The sequence below is a fragment of the Silene latifolia genome, chromosome 2 (genome assembly GCF_048544455.1).
Source record: "Silene latifolia isolate original U9 population chromosome 2, ASM4854445v1, whole genome shotgun sequence".
NCBI classification, from domain to species: Eukaryota; Viridiplantae; Streptophyta; class Magnoliopsida; order Caryophyllales; family Caryophyllaceae; genus Silene; species Silene latifolia.
The window spans coordinates 38728749-38751169 of NC_133527.1; the positions used below are offsets into that span (position 1 = coordinate 38728749).

Genomic DNA, 22421 nt, shown 5'->3' on the forward strand with positions numbered 1-22421 from the left:
TCCATGAAAAGTCATGATTGTCATGTCTTTATGGAACGGCTACTCCCTGTTGCCTTGAGAGAGTTGCTCGCGATTGGTTCTTGGAATGCAATAACTGAGATAAGCCAATTTTTTATAGAATTGTGTACTTCTACGATTAGAGTTGATTCTATGGAATGTCTAAAGAATAACTTTGCGGAGATAATATGCAAGTTAGAGAAGATATTTCCCCCGTCTTTCTTAAATTTCATGGAGCATTTGCCTACTTACCTTATGAAGCGAAGGTTGGAAGACCTGTTCAATATCGGTGGATGTATCCATTTGAGAGATATCTTAATTATATAAAAATAAAGATTGGCAACAAAGCTCGGGTGGAGGGTTCCATATGCAATTCTCTTTTTTTTTCTTTTTTTTTTGGTAAAATGTAAGTAATATTATACCAAAAGAGATCACCAACAATTACATCAACTGTTCTTGTTTTCTTACAACCATCGAGCATGCATCAAATTAAAATAAACAATAAAACACTTAAATCCATGCTTTGCAAACCTCACTAATCTTTCCACAACTATTTAATCCTTGGAGCCTTAGTCTGACATCCTGTTGTACCAATAGAACCAAATTCCTTGGCCTAAGCAGTACCCCTTCAACCCTGCATTTGTTCCGCATCTCCCATAACCTGTATACTAGTGCCTGAATGACTGCACCTATCATCTGTTTTCTTAAAAGACTCCTCATTCTAAGTTTCAACCACCACTGAACCACATTCCCAGTAGGAACATTAACCTTCAGGAGAGCCTTAATCAACAATAGGCATTCCCTGCTGTAAGCACACTCAAAGAACAAATGAGCATGACTTTCATCTTGATTACCACAAATACAACAAGCAGTTTCCTCACAAATAAGCATCTTGTGTAACCTGTCTCTGGTAAGCAGCCTGCCATGAGCCACAAGCCATCCTATAAAACAATGCTTAGGAGGACTCAGCCTATTCCACACAAAAGGGATCCAATTGACATTGCTATGAGTAAGCCTCAACCAAGTATAACCTGCTTTAATACTATAGATGCCTCCCTTCATAAGCCACCAGTCACCACAGTACCCATGCTTCAATTTATCTTTAACAGCACACAACTTCCTCCAAGACCAACTCGAACCAGCAGTAGGAACATAATCACACCACCCCCCAGTTTTCATATACACAGCATGTATCCACTTGACCCACAGGTGATCTGCTTTTTGGGCAATCCACCAGATATATTTACCCAAGGCAGCATAGTTCCATCTTCTTAAATCAATGATACCTAAACCTCCTTTTTTCTTTCCAGTACAACAAGTGTCCCAAGCAATTAGAGCAGGCCCTTGAGCAACCTCTTTTCCTTGCCATAAGAAGCTACGACAGATAGCCTCAACTTTATTCAGAATTCTCACAGGTAAAACAAAAATGCGTGCCCAATAGCAATGTAAATTGCTGAGAACAGATTTGATTAAAGTCAATCTGCCTGCATAAGACAACTTACGAGCACCAATGGCCCTAATTCTGTCAACTACTCTCTCTACCAGCTTAGAGCACTCCAAAGAAGATATTTTTTTTGCAATAATTGGTACCCTCAGGTATCTAAATGGCAGCCTACCAGCAGGGATTCCAGCCAAACAAATAATCTCAGAGAATGTATCCTTAGCAATTCCATTACCATAAATACAAGACTTGCTTCTATTCATCTTAAGCCCTGAAGCATGAGAGAAGGTTTCAAATGCCCTAAGCAAAATAGTCACAGAGTTTATATCCCCTTTACAAAACAAAAGCAAATCATCAGCAAAGCATAGATGAGAAAGCTTCATAGGCTTGCATAAAGGATGATACTTGAAACCCTCATAGTCTTGAACCACCTGAAGAATTCTACTTAAATATTCCATACAAATAGTGAAAAGTAGAGGTGAAAGAGGATCACCTTGTCTGATCCCTCTTTTACCTTTGAAAAATCCAAATAAATCCCCATTTAAAGCCAAAGAAAAGGAGGGAGTGGTGACACATTCCATGATTAATCTAATGAACTTCTCAGGGAACATCAAAGCCTCAAGCATCTCTCTCACAAAGCTCCACTCAATACTGTCATAAGCCTTCTGAAGATCAATCTTCATCAATAACCTTGGTGAACAAGCTTTCCTTCCATACAATTTCACCAAATCCTGACAAATGAGAATATTTTCTACTATATCTCTCCCCTTCACAAAGGCACTCTGATTTGGACTAATAATATGAGGCAAAACATCACTCAGTCTATTACATAACAACTTTGCAATGCACTTATAGACTGTATTAAAACATGCAATTGGTTTATATTGAGTGACAGAAACAGGGATATCAACCTTAGGCACCAAAGTTAGCACAGTATTGTTCACTTGTTTTAAAAGCTTACCATTCTAAAAAAAATCCATTATGGCAGCACACACAGTAGTCCCAGTTATGCTCCAAGTGTCTTTAAAAAATTGACTACTGTAGCCATCAGGACCTGGGGCCTTAGTTCCAGGAATGGAGAACATAGCCATCCTAATTTCCTCTACAGTAACCTTCCTCAACAGCTTTTCATGATGTTCACTGGTAATCACCTTACCTTTCTGAACTGTTGGCTTGTGCACTTTTTTAACCTCAAAATTGGTACCCAGAATCTGAATAAAGAACTCCTCAAACGCAGAGTTAATCTCATAAGGTATACTCTGACACCTTCCATTCACATCCTCAATCTGAATCACCTTATTCCTATTTCTTTTAGCCCTTAGACTAGCATGAAAAAAGGCTGTATTGTCATCACCTTCAATAGCCCAAGTAGCTTTAGATTTTTGAAGAAGGAACTGATGCTTGGCATTAAGCAAAACTGCATACTCTTTAGACACCTCTCTCTCAGCCATAATCAGAGCAGGGTCAAGAGGAGACTCTCTTAACCTCTCCTGAAGTTGAGTAAGGGCCATAAGAGTCAGGGAGGTAGTATGCTCAATATCCTGGAAATTCTCCTTATTAATTTCTTTCAAAGGCCTCTTCAATCTCTTCAGATTAGTGATCAACTTGAACATAGGGGTATCATCAATCTGATCATCCCAATGACTCTCAACAATATGAGTGAATCCAGAGAATAAAGACCACATGTTATAATATTTGAATGAAGCCTTTTTCCTCTGAGCAGCCACCCCAAACTGAACCACACATGGGCAATGATCAAAAATTCCTTCTGGCATAAAATGAGCAAAAGCCTCAGGGAATCTTTGTAACCACTCTCCATTCACCAGTAATCTAACAATTCTGCTGTATTTTCTTGTATCAATACCTTGCTTGTTTGTCCAAGTAAAAAAAGAGCCAATTGCCTTAACATCCTGAAGTTGACAAAAATCAATGCAGTCCTGAAATGGTTGAATCTCAGCTGGAGTAACTTTTCCCCCCAAGCCTTTCCTGATAAGTAAGAACATTATTGAAATCACCACCAATTGCCCAAGGATCAGAACAGTTACCACTGTAGCTCTTTAAGCTAGCCCACATTTCCTTCCTCTGATTCTGATCATTAAAACCATAGACACAGGTAAACCAAAAAGACCTCCCATGAACCTTATACTTCACATGGGAGTGAATAGTCTGGCTAGTGATATCCTCAATGTGTACATCATAACACTGAGGATTCCAAATCAGCCACACTCTCCCCCCTTTGTGCTTACTATTATTAGTACACAAAGCCCAATCATAGCAAACATTATTCCTGACACTCAACCAATTATTATTCTTCACCTTAGTCTCAACTAGCCCAAACAGCCCTACTTTATTAGTATGTAAGAACCACTTTATTTCTTTCTGTTTTATTAAACTATTGAGACCCCTTACATTCCAGAATCCAAAGTTATCCATTGTCTTGCCTGGAAGTAGAACCTTCCTCAACAATACTCTGCTCTCTATTTTTCAATCCATTAAGTCCACCCTTAGCCATTTGAACAGATTTGTGAATAGCACTATTAAACACTTCCATGAAAGTAGTTTTCCCAGAAGAATCCCTAACATACTCTTGTGAATTCAACCTTGTTAAAATTCTGACAGGAGTTTGTAAAGGTCGATTTTCAGTAGGTGTCTTAGCTGTCCCTTGGAAATTTTTAGCCACAGGAGGACTTGGGAGCACCTTAGCCTATTGTGGAGTCATCACAGGAACAACAGGTTTGACCACAGGCTGATGAGTTTTTTGCACAGGTCTCCAGACTTGTTTAGCCACCACCTTTGGTTTATCCTTAGCCTTGCTATCAGGCTTCCTACAGTTAGCAGCTAAATGGCCCATTCCTTTGCAATGAGTACAAAGAATAGGTAGCCAATCATATTCCACCCTAACTCTCTGTACTCCACCTTTCTCATCCATAAACTCAACAAAATCAGGGAATTGTTGATTCATCTGGACTTTTACCAGCACCTTAGAATAACTAAGAAGCGTTTTGTGTGCTGTAGCCTCATCACATCTCATATAATCACCCACTATCCCACTGATTTTCTTTAAAGCATTCTCCCCCCAGAATTTTAACTCAAGCCCCACCAGTTTAATCCAAATAGGAAGAGTAGCTATCTCATGTTTAACAAGTTCAGTATCAGTTTTCCACTCATGAACAATTACGGGTTTATTGTCAAACATGATTTGGTCAGAGAGTAAGGCTTTTTGTTGCATTTCTAGGGTTTTGAATCTTACCAAAAAAATTCCATTAGGCAGAAACGAAACTTTATCAACATCATACTTGCCCCAAACACGCCTAATAAATCCATCCACAACATTCCAAGGAGGGCTTGCCCCTAATATATAGCAATACACAGAAGATTTCCAGTAGCTAATTTCAGGAGCAACATCCTCAGCAGATATTTGAATGAGATTCTTTGGTTTTACCTGAGGAGAGGGTTTCGGCGTCTGCTGCTTGGATTTCTTATTCACAACCTCCGTCCAAGTCTCATCCTGTTGTTGAAAAATCTCTACATCAGGTTCCTCCTCCAATTCTTCTAGTTCCTCAGGAATATCATCCAAATCCAAATCCAGGTCATAAGGAAGAAGACATCGTGCAATACTCTTCTCATTCAACTGAGTCGTTTCTTCGATATCATGTAATTCTTCCTCAAGAACATTATATCTACCCGACAATTTATTCCCAGATTTTTTTGTATTTTGTGATTTTTTTGGATTATTTTGTGATTTTTTAGATCTAGCCATTGCAGAATCTAAAACAAATTAGGGTTTCAAAAGGGAATTTTTTCGCAAATCGTCTTTCTCTCTCTAACTTTTATTTTTCTTTCTTGTTATTTAAGATTTAGTTATATGCAATTCTTTTTTGTTAGAGGAAATTGCAAATTTCTGTTCCCTATATTTCGAAAGTCACATTGACACAAAAGTGAAAGGCTTAGATGTTGGTGTGAATTCCGATGACGAGCTAGTTTCAATAAAATTACCTGAGTTATTCAATGCTGACATGGGAACTACAACTGCGAAATGTATTCAGAGGTACTTTGGTGAGAAAGAGTATGAAGAAGCTCATTTTTATGTGCTAAGGAATTGTGAGAAATTTTTAGAGTCTTATGAAAACTAAGTTATTACTTCGCCATTACTCAATACATTTTTAATTATCAAATTAGATCAAAATTATAGGTAATACATAAATAAAACATTTTTCTGGTACAAATAGGGAATTTGAACACATATCAAACTCACATTTTCTGATGTCACGTCCTCTGATGATGTTTGGAGCAAACATGACAAAAGGTATCCGAAATGGTTCCGAAACAAAGTAAGTAATACGTTTGCTTCATACTCATACACCAATGCATTTGTTTTGTTTGTCCATATCTTTAGTTATGGAGAATAATATATATAACACCTTAATTAACATATTGTTTTATTGATAGTCTTATAGATTAAATGACCCTTTAATAATAGCTCTAGCATTAGGTCCTAGTAGCAAGGTGAAGACATGTGAGACGATATTCTATCAATGGTTATAAATTTCGAGCTTATAAGGAGGGAGTTGATCTTTCGAAAGCTACCTCAAGTAATAGGGTTTGCGTGAAGGGTTGGACTAATATGGAACCCTAAATAAAGTAATTGAGCTTGCTTATTATACTGAGGAAAGGGTTTATAGGGTGATATTGTTTAAATGTGATTGGTTTGATAATTCCCAACAAGGACTTAATATCAATAAGGTATACGGACTTGTAGATGTAAATGAGAAAAAGAAATTTCGTGGACATAACTCATTCGTGGCAGCTTTTCAAGCCGATCAAGTTTGTTATGCTCCTTATCCAACCACTAAGAAAGGTAATCAATGGTCCGTGGTTTTTAAAATCAAGGCAAGATCATATGTTGATGCTCTTGTTGACGAAATTGTCTTCCAATAGGACGTGGTTGTCAATGATCACTCATTTTCATCAATTTTGGTGGAAGAGTCACAAAGTAAAGATGAAGATGAAGTGGTTGTGGAAATGGGTGAAAGGGAATATGACTGGGATGTCGGAGAAGAAGAGGATAATGAAGTTGAAGTTGAAGAAAATAGAATACAGGAAGATGGGGAAGAAGAGGAAGAAGTCAGAATGCTTTTTTCAGATGATGAACCTCTTTTGATTCATAGTGATGGTGATAGTGATGAGTGATGGGAGTTGTTGTAATTCTACAATATTAATGTATGAATTTTAATCAAATCATTTTTACGTATGAATTTAATTATTCAATCAAATTTGAAGCACTTGTAAGGAGTTTGTTTGATTGAATTGTCCATAGTTAGTTTTCATGACACTTCATTTTTGTTTGACTAATAATTTGCATTGTTAAATTATATACTTATTATATTGTTCATGACACTCCATTTTTTTTACTAACAATTTGTACTAATGATTTTTATTGGACTGATAATTTGCATTGTTTATAATTAGTATATGGCAGGTTTCTTTCGAAGGATGATAGGGAGTGGTAGTAGGGTATCTCGCCATAAGGAGGAGCACGAAGAGGTTAATGATGATGACGCGGATGTTGAGAATATAACACCGGCACAGGAGAACATGTATATCATTCTCTCACAAGAGCGCTCAAGAAGGTGGTCAATGGTAAGTGTTCTAATATTTTATTTTTACCATATATCATTTAAATAATTTTATTTGAATTTCCAATATCTATATATGTTTTAATTTTCAGGTGGAGTGACAAGTCTGTAAAACAATATGTCAGTTGCTCGTTCACAAATAACATTTCAGATGACGAGTACTTCACCAAATGGAGTGAGGCGAGCCATGCACAACGCTTGAAGATGTGGAATTGGTTTGGGGTAATTTGAAAGTTACCTATTATTTACCTTACATTAATAATTTTTATTTTTATTTTGGTAATTAAAGTCATCTCTTCTATTACTAATTAAACACTTTTTTTGAAATAGAAACATGTAAAGTCCTTTGATGAAGGCTATGACGCTAAACATGAATGAGAAAAGGCGGTCACGAGGCGGATTACCAAGCTTCTTAATGGACTCAAATATTCAAAGAACAACCCCGATTGGGTCCCCGCCACTTGGTGGGTCAATCTCAAGGCTAGAGAAGAAAAGACCCTAAATTTGCCAAAATGTCTAAAATAAACACGACAAATAGAAAGTCGGGTGCTAAGCACGGGAAAGTATTAGACACTCATACTCTAGGCCGTAAGAGTTGCTCCGATGCTTTCAAGGAATTGGTAAGTATTGTATTTATTATTTTCACAAATTGGTTATAATTACTGATTGCCAAATATAATCAATTTATGTTTTTATGCTACTTTTAGGGTGAGTCGGCCACACCCTACAAGTTGTTTGAGAAGACCAAGAAAAACAAGAAGGAGGAGTGGGTTAATCCTCGAGCTGTTAAGACCGACATAAGTTAATATTTATCGTATTTCTCTAATTCTTAATGTTAGTATTTATTGTAAGCTCCTCATTTTTAAATATACCATCATTTTTTCCTTATTTGTTGTTCTTTTAGGCCGTTTATAAAGAAAAGATGAGTCGAACAACGCCCACTGGAGAGGCTCCAGATGAGTACCGTTTGTTCTACACCGCTGTCAATGGTTTTGACAATCGTGGCAGGATATTCGCGAACGGAGATGTAGGAGCCGAAGTGTGGTTTGAGCCTCCATGTAACAAAGGTGCTCGTCGATCATTCTATTACACACCTAGCATGGTTTCTCAATTTGCCACCTAAATGAACCATGAGCGAGCCGCACGACTAACTCTTAAGGAACAAATGCGCACCACTTAAGAAACAGTCCGTCTCTAAGTTGAGCAGATGGCAGCCATGGAAAAAGCTTTGGCTGAGATGCTGCAATCTCAACCCTCTCCCTCGTGCTCAGGTTTTCCCGACGCTTTTCGTAGAGACGACTATGTGGATGATGGACATGGCTTTAGTAGTGATCGAGTTGAGACTCTAGGTAATTATTAGTATCGTCGTCTATGTTATTATGTTAGTCTTTATCTTATGTTAGTATGTTAAGGCTTTATCTTAAGTTAGAAACTTATGATTGTGGATTAGTATTTTAGTTGGTATGTAAAAGACGTTTTATGAGACATGTACAAATCTGACCTCTAATTTTTGTGTAACAACTTCATTCTTCCAATCGTGTTCAGTTTTCTATCGAGAATTTCGTTGTCTACTCTTGATTCCCGCTCCTGCGGTCGACACGAAAATGGATTCCCGCTTGGCGGTTGACGGTTGTATATGGTTTTTTGCAGGTTCGGTGTGTAAAACAATGGAAATTCCGCATTGTGGCTGGGTAGCAACCTGGTGTTTCTAGCCACTGCCTATAATATTCCTGACGGAAAATCCGTCATGAAATTCTACATTCTGTTGACTTTTATTACGGAAAAACCATGAGACTTTTAGGAAATCCTGACGGAAATTCCGTTAGGAAATCCTAATTCCTGATGGTTTTTCCGTCACAAAAGTCAACAAAATGTTGACTTTATGGCCCATCCTAGATGAGGGCTTTGACGGAATTACCATCATTAAGCCGTGAGATTTGTGAAATCCTGACGGAAAAACCGTCAGGAATCCGTTTTTCGTGACGAACCGTACTGACGGTCGATTCCTGACGGTTTTTCCGTCAGGAACCCGTGTTTCTGACGGGAAAATGGTGTTATTGATGGATTATTTTCGTCAGTTTTCCGTGTGTTTTTTGTAGTGGAAACTCGTATCCATAAGCATACTGCGAACACCTAACGACCTCCTCGATCACGCAGATCAGCATCTTTTTTTCCAGACTCCTACCGACCTCCTCGGTCACACGGACCGATATCTCAATAATATCAACAATAATAGCATGTAGTAGAGCACTCGTAACAACAAAAACAGTATGTATACAACATATATAATTATTCCGTCTCACGCAATCATTCATTGAATAGCGATAAATAATCTCATCAAACTGTCACAATATATAACATATATGCAACAAAAATAACAATTAAACAAGTTGAGTAAAAATTCCCTAGCTTTTCGCAAGTATTCACGCAACACAAGATTAAAATCGCTCCTTTGAAATTCGCGACCTATAACAATTATATACAATCATCAATTACTATGTAGCACATAAATTAACAATCATAAACTAAATCCCCCAATCCCATCTAGGGTTTGGTCTTACTCAGGTCAAACGACGCTCCAGGGTGGCGGGATACTGGGCGAAACGTAAACAACTAATTAAGAAAACAACTTATGATATAAAGGTATGAACGTGATTGTTAGCGTGTTCAAAGTCTATTCCCCAATCCACGATCTCCCTCTCAAACTCTTCTAACAGTTGGATGGTGTGTATGTTTGTGTAATTTTGCGAAAGGGTTTAAAAACTTATGTGTACGATGTATTTATAGGTTTAAGTAAGTTTAGGTTAAATAAGAAATAAGAATATAAGATAAGTTGAACTAGCTCGTGGATTCTACACATAGTTGATCGACAGGTCAAGTTAGTCGAACGACTAATCTCAACCTACGCCACCCCCACAATAGTCGATCGACAAGGCAAAATAGTCGATCGACCAAAACCACTTAGCCAACCTAAATAGTCGATAGATTGATTCCACTAGTCTATAGACTAAAATTACTCAGGACAAACCAAAACAGTCAATGGAATGACTCGAGTGTTCTATAGACTAAAATCGTCCCTTAATAAGCTTGCACAATCACTAAAGTCTATATACTAAAACTTTTAGTTTATAGGCTAAACTTATCAAAATTAGGGTTATTATAAGTTTGAGTTAGGGTGTCTAAGATTTATACATAGTATCATTTTAGGTACCTTTAATAAAAAAAAATATTTTTGTTTTTATAGTATTAAATATCTAAGATGAATGCATTCAATCAATACTCTACTACGGTCATGTTATCAAACTCAACATTATGAAAATTAGTGTTATGTCATTCAAATTAATTTGATGTTTTAAGTCCGCTATTAATTAGATTGTAGAGATGAGGGTTAATTGATGAGACGATAAAAATTGTGGTATAGGTATAAGGTACTCCCTCCAACCTTCATACCACATTAATGGTAACATTGACTTTTTCACACTTATCGATACACGTTTTGCAACGTGAATATTTTTAGTTACACATTATTAAAAATTATACTCCTTCCATACCACACCAATGGTAATATTGACTTTTTCACACTTGTCAAGACACGTTTTGTAACGTAAATATCTTTTGTTACGCATTATTAAAATTTATAAAAATTTGATATTCTTATAGCATTCATGACGATAAATCAAACAAGATCTCACATGACTATATTTTGTCTTATAGATTAAGAATAATATCGAAGATTCCCTACGACCATGAATAGTGGCAAAACGGTCAATGTTACCATTGTTCTAGTATGGAGGGAGTAAAAATTTGATGTTCTTATAGCATTCATGACGATAAATCAAACAAGATATCACATAACTATATTTTAACTTATAGATTAAGAATAATATCGAAAATTTCCTACCACCATGATAATCATCTACAACATTTAAGGGTTTTTTTTTTTTTTGAGTACACCATTTAATAAATTGATTCGTCATCTCATAAATGATTGCTTTCTAAAGTTAGGGGAGGAAGGAGAAAGATAGGAGGACACAAGTCACACAACCATGTTTTTCAAGAATATTTATTTGAAATTTTTCTGAAACATCATCCTTTACAAGAAGTCTGTATGAAAGTTTTTTTTTTTTTTTTTTTTTTGTAAAGAATTATCTATCCTTTTTTTTTAATTATTTAGTAAGGAGTATTCGTTGATTATACATTTCTACCTTATTCCTTACTCCGTATAATTTATAGTCTATAATTCAAATCATTGTTATTTTTTATTTAATTTTTAGTTTTATTTCCTTATTTTATATATTTGGTGATACATATATATTATTAGCCACAATAATATATTTCAACATATGAATTTGAAATATAATCAGTAAAAATTAGAATATGATACGTAGTTTGAAGTGAACCACAAAGAGACTTTGCTAATATATCATTACAACCTTTTGATCACATTATATAAGATGACATAAATCAGTGATGCTTCTTACATTATTAGAAAATATATCTTTAATTGCAAACATACCATTTCTCTTTTACAGGTTTGATAATGCACAAATTATAACGTAAATATCTTGCATTTTACATTGTAAGAAAATATAATATTGTCGTATAATGGCGAATTAAACAATCGAAAATGAGATAGCGCCACCTAGTGACACTCATTTTGGATACCACCGAGGGCGTTATGGTAAATTATACATAAATTTTCATTCCCCTCCTCTAAAATTTGAATTTTAAAATAATTAACAATAAAGGGTATTTTAGAAAATTTAATTTATAAATTTATTTTCACAATAATCCAAATAAGATTGATGCACCATCTTTCCACTTTCCATGAAAGTTGGAAGATGCTGATTAAATTTCCATGGTGATTTGATTGTGCCACCGAAAACTAAAAGCAAAATTATGTTATGGAGTATGCGTTTCCGCAAGTGATGTTCAAATGTAAGATAATTAGTGTTGTTGTTGTTGATGATGATGATGATAAACTTAAAAATGACGATGAACATGCTGCCAATCTGAAAGTACACACCAAATCAATCCAAATTTCCTTCTTATGATGTATTTCGATCCTAGTTAAAGTTAAGTATTGAACAATTAATCAATAGTTTTTTTTGACGATAACAATCAATCAATCAATGTTAAAAGCAATCCAAAATTTGCATCAAACAAGTATACCTGTATTAACATCGAGTGAGTAAAAATCGATAAATCTAAAAGATAATATAATTCTCCTAATGATATTACAACTTTACCCAAATGTGTTTGGCGCTAAAATGAAAAGTTAGTTTAATATTTTTTTTTTTCATTTTTTTAATTAGGGTGGCGCCGAGATTCGGTGTTACCGGGTGGCGCCCTATCGCTATCCAACAATATATCACATGACTATATTTTCTTTTATATTATTTAGAATTTTGAAGATTTTCTTAATCTACTAGTTTAGGACCCGTGCAAAGTTGCACGAGCGTGTATAAATTGTATATTTAAATTTTTTTATAAATTCTTAGATTTATAACATTGTTTTGGTTTCTTATTTGAGGTAATTGATTTCTCATATGTTACATGGAAATTATATACTTGACAATTACAATTACAAATACAATACTTCTATAACAGTATAATCTACATATTTAAATTATAGTATTAATTTTTTTTTTTCAAAATAACATTAGTATTAAGAGAGTATTAATTGTAAAAACATAGTTACGTACACTCTTGTTGTATATCATGTTTACACCCGTCGTATCTCATATCTTTAATTAGAGCATGCATATGCCGACATATTTACACCTATGTTAAAATATGTTAATTAATAGTAAAAATATAGTTACACTCTTGTTGTATATATCATGCTTACACCCGTCGTATCTCATATCTTTGATTAGAGCATGCATATGCCGACATGTTTACACCTATGTTAAAACATGTTAATTAATTGTAAAAACATAGTTACACTCTTGTTGTATATCATGCTTACACCCGTCGGGTTGGGTTATGGAAAAATTAAATGGGTTGGGTTAGGGTTGAGACAAATAACCCGTTTATGTAATTGGGTTGGGTTACGGTTGGGTTTTTGATTACCCGTTTAACGTTGACACGTACACGAATACGACACGACCTGATCTGCATACCAGGTCTAAGTATAGATAGTAAGATTGAAAGTTATGAACACTTCAACATGATTTGGCCACTTTAACAATTAGCTATTCACACTGGTATAAAAACGTAAAATGAATGATTTTGAGATTAATGATTATCAAAATTACACGATTAAACAATACTGTTGTTTTATTATGGTTGTCTTTTATTGTTATATATATATATATATATATATATATATATATATATATATAGGATTATTTCATAGGAATAATCCATCCTATGGGTGCCCTGCAAATAACACTCCATCCTATTAGTAATTCCAATTAAATCCATCTTATCCACCATTCTTCTCATAACAAACTCACTTAAATTAACGACCGGTTACTTTAGGTTAATTATATAATTAACAAAATTAAACCATCTTCCTTTTATACACGTTTATTTACTGCCACCACCCTATTCTAATCCCCTTTACTGCCTTAACCACCCAGTCACTCACCAACCCCTAATAAGACCACCACCGTAACACTGCTAGAGAGATGTCCGCACCATCCAACCTACACATAACATCTACCCATCATCATCATTATGCCAAACCTTAGCTTCTTGAAATCAATTGCAAACCGATAACACCTCCAATGACATACCAACTTTGAACCAATCCAGAAAAATCAAATCCCAAACCCTAAAAAATTCCCTGAAATCCCCAATTCATTTTGTTAGTAATTGAGCACTAAGTATTGAATTGGTGAGCTTGGTTTGTTGCTGTAGACTCCTTTGCTGACCATCACAATTGAAATTTTGCAACTTATTATATTTTTATTTGAGGCATTTTTCATCTGTTAATTGGGGATTATGTGAAGGTATAATTGGGGATTTTGATTTCAAGGATTTTTTCAGGGTGATTTCAAGGATTTTGCAACTTACTGCACTTTTAGTCTTTAAAGTTGGAGTTTTTTTTGTGTGTCGTCAGAAAGAGGAGAATCGTGGTGGTCGAAGTGGCTTATTTGGTCGGTCTAGGTGATGAAAGGGTTGGTTGTTGTAATCGGGGGGTGATGGCTGATTTTTAAGTGGCGGTAGGGAGTGTTGGTGGTGGACTCACGGTGTTGTCGGTGTAGACGTGTAGTGCGGTGGCGCAGGCTGCTCGTGTTGGTGAAGGGTAGAACAAAAATGGAGGAAGGTGGAGTTAATTAATGGAGAATGAGGAATGACAAATTACCTTTTTACCTAAAAATAACAAAGGGTGACCTGTTCTTCAGGTTGCCCGTCTTCTGGGAGTGTGATGCGATGAATGGTGTATAGGATGGATTTAATTGGAATTAGTGATAAGATGGAGTGTTATTTGCAGTAAGATCATAGGAGGATTATTAAATGAAATGAAATAATCTATATATATATATATATATATATATATATATATATATATATATATATATATATATATATAAATAGTGCCAAAAATAAAATAAAAATGAATGGGTTGTTCGGTTTTGAATGGAGTGAGTATTTCGTTCATCTTACAATAAGACAATTTTATTTAAAAATGAAATTTAGTCATATGAATAAAATGGACAAAAAAAACGCATAAACAAATTGGTGAAAATAGAGGGATCAATGTATATTGTTTCCTTGTATTAATAATACTTAATAGTTTTCTTGCACCAGACATGTGGACCACTTGCTAGTTGCTAAATATCATTTTGGAATGCAGAGAATTAGATAATGCCTCACCATGATTGAAGATATAATATACGAGTATTTAAGAGAAGGTTTGTAAATGTTATTGCTGATGCCTTACTCCTTCCCTTCTTGAATCTTGAGGACGAAATGACGGTTAATGGCAAGTCATATTAGGATGTACCGGAGTGGAGATCCTCTGTTCCATTTGGTGTCTCAAGATGTGTGTCACTTCGATCATCTTCCAACACATCAACAAATTTATATAACTATTGCAGTATTTTATTTTGCAACAAGTGATATGTCAAAATGTGAGTGGAGTGACACACGCAATGAGACATGAAAGTGGGATAGATGATCTTTACTGATGTAACGGACCTCTGTAATGAACTCATTCATGTGTGATTCGGTATAAACATTGGTGCATTATTATCCCCGGTCCGGCTCTGTTGGCAGATTTTGGAGAAGCTAGTATGGTATTCGTATCCGCCGAACACTGAAAAAATGCGAAAGTTTTAGATCATATTTTCGAACTTTTTTGGAATTTACGTTATAACATTACTTATTTGTCTTCGTTGAACTCTTTTGCCCTACCTGGCTCTTGATTAATGTTCAAACGTTTCAAAAAAAATAAAAAATATTGTTTACATACATCTCCAAGTAGGTAGGCAAACACTTCTAAATTTTGCTTAGGAAGGAGTTCCTACACTTAATAATTAGGTGTTGGTTCTTTTAGAGTTAAAGTCATCCCTTTAAGTTCAATTCAGCGAAATTAAGTAAAGTTCAGAAAATTAAGTTTTTATAAGTTAAGTTCAGAAAAATTAATCTCCTATAAGTTAAGTTTAGAGAAGTTAAGCTCCTAAGTTAAATTCAACAAAGTTAAGTTCAGTTTAGCAAAATTAAGTTCAGAAAAGTTAAGTAAAATTAAGTTCAGTCCACCAAAAGTTAAGTTCTTATAAGTTAAGTAATGTTCGGCAAAATTAAATCCAAAAGAACAGAGTTTTAATAGTCAATCTCAACTTAAGTTTTCGTTAAGAGTAGCAACAACGCAAAGATGCGGTCTTTAGCTCATGAACATGATAACAATGGCGGGCTCAGAATCTTAAGTTTTTTTTATCACTATCATTATGATCAATATTATTAATCTTGGTTATTAAATTATATCGTGTATATTCACTGTATATTTCCGCCCTGATCGCTACTCTACATATTTTTCTTGTAATTATACTTTCCTATTTCTTTGTATAATTTTAGGTAATTAGGTTTATTCTTTCTTAAGTCTTGTATTTTTAATTACTATAAACATTGTAATTCATGCATCACTAAAATCATCACATTCATAATCAATTCTCCTCATCTCTTACACGGTATCGAGCTTGTAAGATCCGTCTTGCTCAAATACAATCTATTTTTTTCGGTCCTGTTCTTCTTCCCTAACCGGTCCCTTCCATGGATCCTCATCCCTAATCCCAACAACCCTAATGCTTCCTTCATCGATGTCAATCTATCTCAATGCAAAGAACTCACTCCCCTAACCTATTTTAACTGGAAAACACAATCGCGTCCAACATCCTCTTTGGCTACGACTTACTCAAGTTCGTAGATGGTACCCACCCCGCTCCTCCTGCCACCATAACTGATGAAACCACAAAAACCAACCCGGCTCTACACTCTTGGCAACGTCAAGACAGGCTCATCCTCGACTCCATCATTGGCACCCTACCAACCAATATTGCCTCCCTTATCACCAATGTTACCACCTCCCGAGAAGCATGGTTAACCCTTGCCCACACCTACGATAATCCATCTCGCGGTCATATTCTCCAAGTGAAGGACACCCTCGACCCCTTTTCCAAAGGCAACCTATCCATCTTCGATTACATGACCCAACTAAAATCATACACTGACAAACTTGTCGCCCTTGGCAAAATTTTAGATGCCGAGGACATCATTGCTAAGGTTCTCCGTGGTCTCGATAGCTTCTATCAATCAGTTATCGATAACGTAAGAGCCCGTGATACTACAATTTCATTTGATTCTCTCCATGAAAACTGATAAATCATGAAATTACCATCAAACAGACCGCACCTATCCCTTCTCTATCTTCAACTTTTCCCGTCACTGCCCTAGCAGAACACGCCCTCCCTAATTACAACCGCTCCTACTCTCGTCCTCCCCAGCAACCACCTCTTATTCCTACTCTCATTATCTCTCACCCGCCTCTACTGCGCTCTTATGTTTCCCCTACTTCAAATGTTTCTGATTAGGGCCATTATTGGTGGTCTTCAATATCTTGCCATTACTCGTTCTGACATCTCATTTACGGTAAACAAATTGGCTCATTTTATGTCTTCTCCCACTGATCTTCATTGGACGACTGTTAAGCGCTTACTTAGGTATCTCCATGGTACTATTAATGTTGGTTTAAAACTATATCGTGACTCTCCTCTTCATCTCCATGCTTATTGTGATGCGGACTATGCCGGTGACAAGGATGACTATATCTCAACTTCTGGTTACATTATTTACCTTGGCCGTAATCCTATTACTTGGTGTTCTCGGAAACAGTGTAGTCTTGCTCGTTCCACCACTGAGGCCGAGTTCCGTTCCATTGCAGACACTACGGCTGATCTTAAATGGGTACATGCTTTACTTATTGATATTGGTGTCACTCCGTCTGCTACTCCAGTTATTTCTTGTGACAACCTTGGTGCCATGCATTATTCGGAAAATCCCGTTTTCCATTCCCGTATGAAGCATGTTGCTATTGCATTTCATTTCATTCGTGAGCGTAGTCGGTCTCAACCGCTACGTGTTCAACACATTTCGAATAACGATCAGCTTGCTTATCTTCTTACAAAGCCTCTATTTCGTTTGCGGTTTGCTACACTCTGTTCCAAGAATTGTCTCTCCTCCAAAACGTCCATCTTGCGTGGGCGTGTTAGTCATTAAATTATATTGTGTATATTCTCCGTATATACAAGACCGTCCCAAAACCCTATCAATATTGATTACAAATGATTGTGAGATGGTTAGAAAACGATTTGAAGACTTAAGGATTGAAAGAAAGCAAAACATAAACTTTAATTTACAAATACTGAATTTTAAGAGACCTAATATGGATTATCAAGCCTCTAAAACTCAGTTTGATTATGAGACGGAATAAACCCACTAATATTGAAGACTAGGGATTTAAATCGACTCGGAAAATAAAAGGGTTAAGAAAATAATTAAATTAAGTTGAAAGGTGAACTAGTTTAATGAAAACATGTGAAAAGATGTAGATTAATTAAAAGAAGAAATAAGCGACGAGAATTGAAAAAAGAAACGTAAGAGGAACAAACCCAAGAGGAAGGGAAAACAAAGCAGCTGAGAGCAGCCTCTGGAAGAGGCACAACAAACGTCGCGACTATTCCGGAAGGCGCATTAGACACTGCGTTTTCTCCGCATGTTTGATCTGGACAATTTCGATAAAAAAAGGCTTAAAAGCTTGTATTTTATGAAATAACTAAAAGATGGTTTTGGCATAAATATAATGTACAAACGTAAATAATAAAATTCAAAATTAAATAAATACAAAATTAAATTGGATTTTACACCCTCAGACTTACATGTTAGCGTCGCGAAATTTAACTAAATTATCGTATTAGTGATTGCTCGACTCGATGTAATATGAAAGTGCCCTATAAAGAGGGTTTAGAACAAATTGATTGAGTTGATTAAAGTGTAGTGGTCAAATTGGTTGGTCATGTAAACATGACTGGTACTCAGAATGATCTGAGCTAAAATGGCTAAATAGATCAAGCACGTAGGCGTCGAAAAGCAAGAGCGCGGTCTTAGAATGCAAAGGGAGAAAAGAAGGGCGGACACTCGCGTGGAAAATATGTGAGGCGAAAGCCTCTATTTATACTAATCACGTGGAGGAATTATGGAAAGAGTATAATTTGGAAAAGAATAGGAAAGAAACAAGCCTACTTTGATATTCTGCCGAGAAACCTCCTGGGGAAGAGGCGTGTCAAATAGTGCGTCCTCTCTAGGGCGGTTTCCTGCTCTTCAAGAAAGCGCGTTGACGGTATGTCGTATTTTAGGCATAGTTTTCTCTACAAGACTTATATTAAGGTGATTTCGGTGGTGTTGGAAATATAAAAGAAAGATCTAGAACTTTCTGTGAAATAGGCAAGACCCCAAATAGTCGTTATCACCTTGTAAAATGGGCCTAAAGATCAGGTTGTCATTTTAGCTAAATGAAATGCACATTTTGCAATGTAAACTTACGTATAGATTAAAGAAGTGACATGGTACTCAAAATGAGATATACTCCTAAAATTTTATGACATCCTACCTTAGGTAAACGAGCACATTGCTTTTTGAATTGGGATTGACGGTTTTAAAAAATAGAAACGTTTTTTGACCCGGACTCCAAATGTAATCTAGTTACTGCGAAAACGATCGTAATGACACCTAGATGACAACCAAGGGGTAGACACAAGTGTACGAGTTACCTTTTATTAACCGATTTATGAAAAGTCATAAAATCGCGACATGTGCTAAACATGCGTCCCAATCATCACTGGGTGTTTGGTGGGAGGTGCAGAAACGAGTGTCTACAAGAACGAATTCAAACATAACTTGTAACACTCCATGACAAGTGAAGAGGTCCATTGATAAGTTTAAATGTGCTTAAAAGGATTGAAAGCACTACTCTTAACAAAATGTTTCTAGTTATTCATGCAAAAAAAAAAAAAAAAAAAAAAAAAAAAAAAAAAAAACTTCCACAGTTAACCGTGATTGACTGAGAGTAGTTTTAGGATGAGTGACCTCCTGGGAAGTTTACCGGGATGCTCATGAGTGAGGAAAAAATGTGTTGGAAAAGACTAGTGTTGATCTGTGGGTCATGTACACAACTTGGCGAGCTACCGTGAGTAATCACTCCCGACCCAAGATTTGGGTGGGGAATGTTACATTAACCTAATAGTGGTTACTAAAAACATCATGTTTTACGATAAATTTGTATAAAAATGCTTAACACAAGTATTTGTGTGACACCCCCACATACCAAGGTGCCTTACCAGGACCATCTTAGCATGAGAGTCCGTCACCATCTCGGTTGTCCGAGGTTAGTATATCAAAATTAACAATCCAAAACACATTTATTAAAGTGCAACTGAGTTTAACGATTACATGTTTCCAAAAACCAAACCAAAGTACAACTGTGAAATGTCTAATGTCTACAAAGAATGCAAACTAAGTCTCTTCACGGCGGAAGCTAAACTTGAGTGATGACTCCCCATAACCGTCTCATAGCTAAAGAACTGCATCACCTGTCACAATCTGCTCACCATTTCCGAATGGATTACCACAGATTTTGTACAATAACAACGGGGCTAGTTACTGAATAATCAATGTAAGAAAAGTACAAAAACAAACCAGCTGATCATCATCCTCCTCCAAACTCCCGATCTCACACAGTAACCGACTACACACCGAAGTGTGTAGCCCTGCCAGCTTACTCATCGCAACAGGTAATCCTCACCGCCAGTGGGGGACCGCAGCCAATCCCCACCTAAGCCCCGCTCATCAACAAGCGATATCCCTGTCCCTTAATGTGCACATCCCTTTCCGTGTCGGGTTCCACGGAGGGCAAACTAGGGTGTGAGGCCACTCTCGCAAGTGACTCCACCACAATCATCACAACACCAACACCACACCAACACTAACACTCCCGCAAAGATCAGCAAACAACCAATCGTACACAATACAATATAATCTAAAATCAATTAAACAGGAACTGAGTAGGGAAACCCTACCTTTTCGCAATCCGCTACGCTGCAATCAATCATACAAATGCAAAACAAATACCACATTGTCACCTACAACAATGATAATCAACAATCAACACACATATGATGACCAAACCCTAAACCCCAAAATTAACCCAAAACAATAATTAGGCAAAACCCTAACAGACAACCTATTAACTGATTACAAATCATTAGAGACTTATCAATGAAATCGACGCAATAGAGAAAAGGACAATGACTCACGAACCATAAACGTTCTTGGGAGAGATTAGAGAGGATTAGAGTTACGTAGAATGTTTTAGGTTTTGTCCAACGTAACAAGTAAAACAGTGAATCTTTATTTATTACTCTAACCGTACCTAATCAAACCGCGGAAATAATCTCCGTCACACAGGATACTCAGTCGAGTATAGAGTATACTCGGCCGAGTATCCTCTACTCGGTCGAGTATTCCCATACTCGGTCGAGTATTCCTGGGCAGTAAACTGTCCAGAAACACACGACACACTTACTCCACCGAGTAAGCCACATTTGGCCGAGTAACAGACTTAGAAAAACCGTCGTATTACAGTTTTCCCTCTTTAAAAAGAACTTCGACCCTGAAGTTCCAACCCAACCTATAAAACATGGACATCTAACACTAACCCCACTAACCACGCTCACTTCCACAACATGGCTCACGATATCGTCTCAATTACAGCATAGTCTCCCAATACTAACTCCATAATACTATCGGATACCCACAACATAAGTGTTGCCAACTCTGTCTTACTTCCATAACGCTCACAAGCAAACTCAAAACCAAGACAATCCACCAAACAAGATCAATCACCAAAATAGAATGTTTTATTCTACCACCCTTAAAATGAACTTCGTCCTCGAAGTTTACTCACACACATAATCATCATCACACAATCCATTAACGCTATCGAAGTTTACTCACACTCCTAAACATCATACTATTACGAGCACTGCCATTACCTGTAATAAAATCGACCATCACACAATCCATCCTTATTCCACACCAACACTCAAACTTCCAATTGCAACCTGTATGACCATCAAACTCTCTTGTTGCATCCTACTCCTCTTAAGATAAATGTTACGTCCTCGTAACTCACAAATACTAGGTCCTTTGACATACCTCCCATAATCCTCATTATTACCGCATGACAACGATAACCCACTATAACCTCAACGCCTACAACCCTTCCTATATCCAGGTCTCTCTTTCTCTAACAGTTCTCATACCTCAACTCAATCTGCACTCCATATGCCCTATACCATAAAATCCTCAGCATAATCATTACTCCAACTCTTCAACATTTCCGCAAAACGACATACTTATATATATATATATATATATATATATATATATATATATATATATATATATATATATATATATATATATATATATATATCTCCACGATAAAACTCACGATCCACAACTGTTACACACAATCACATAAGCTTCTCAAGTTCATTTCTTTTATTACCACAAAACTCACCCGTAGCATAACATGATACTAGGCCCTAATAAAAAAAAAGGTTATAAACCACCTGTAATTTCCAGTTCAATACCACACATGTTCCACCATTCTCTTGCCACAACTATGTCCACCAACGTCTCATCTAAAACAAGATTAAAAGTACTCTAACAACCTCTCACAACTGTGTCCCATTAAAAGAATATTACTATACCATGACAACAACAGAACCATACCCAACTCTCTATCATATTATACTCTATTCTCACTCCCGACACTGGTA

At 36.3% G+C, this 22421-nt stretch overlaps 1 protein-coding gene across 1 annotated transcript; it reads right to left on the minus strand.

Moving 5' to 3' along the window:
• Positions 1-507: 507 nt before the first annotated feature.
• LOC141639750 (uncharacterized) lies at positions 508-5456 on the minus strand. Its single transcript, XM_074448799.1, has 6 exons — positions 5435-5456; positions 4230-5098; positions 3893-4142; positions 3440-3780; positions 2434-3348; positions 508-2349 (listed from the first exon to the last, which is right to left on the minus strand). The coding sequence occupies exons 1-6, from the start codon at positions 5454-5456 to the stop codon at positions 508-510; spliced, it is 4239 nt and encodes a 1412-aa protein (XP_074304900.1).
• Between the last annotated feature and the right edge of the window lie 16965 nt (positions 5457-22421).

Excerpts from the sequence above, each read along its gene's own strand:
- LOC141639750 (XM_074448799.1), bottom strand. The coding sequence starts at position 5,456 with ATGTCAGCATTGAATAACTCAG. Across the intron at positions 5,099-5,434 it reads GTCAGCATTGAATAACTCAG|AATTACATGATATCGAAGAA; the intron begins GTAATTTTATTG and ends TTCTTGAGGAAG. Across the intron at positions 3,781-3,892 it reads GCAGAGTATTGTTGAGGAAG|GGCTGTTTGGGCTAGTTGAG; the intron begins GTTCTACTTCCA and ends CTAATAAAGTAG.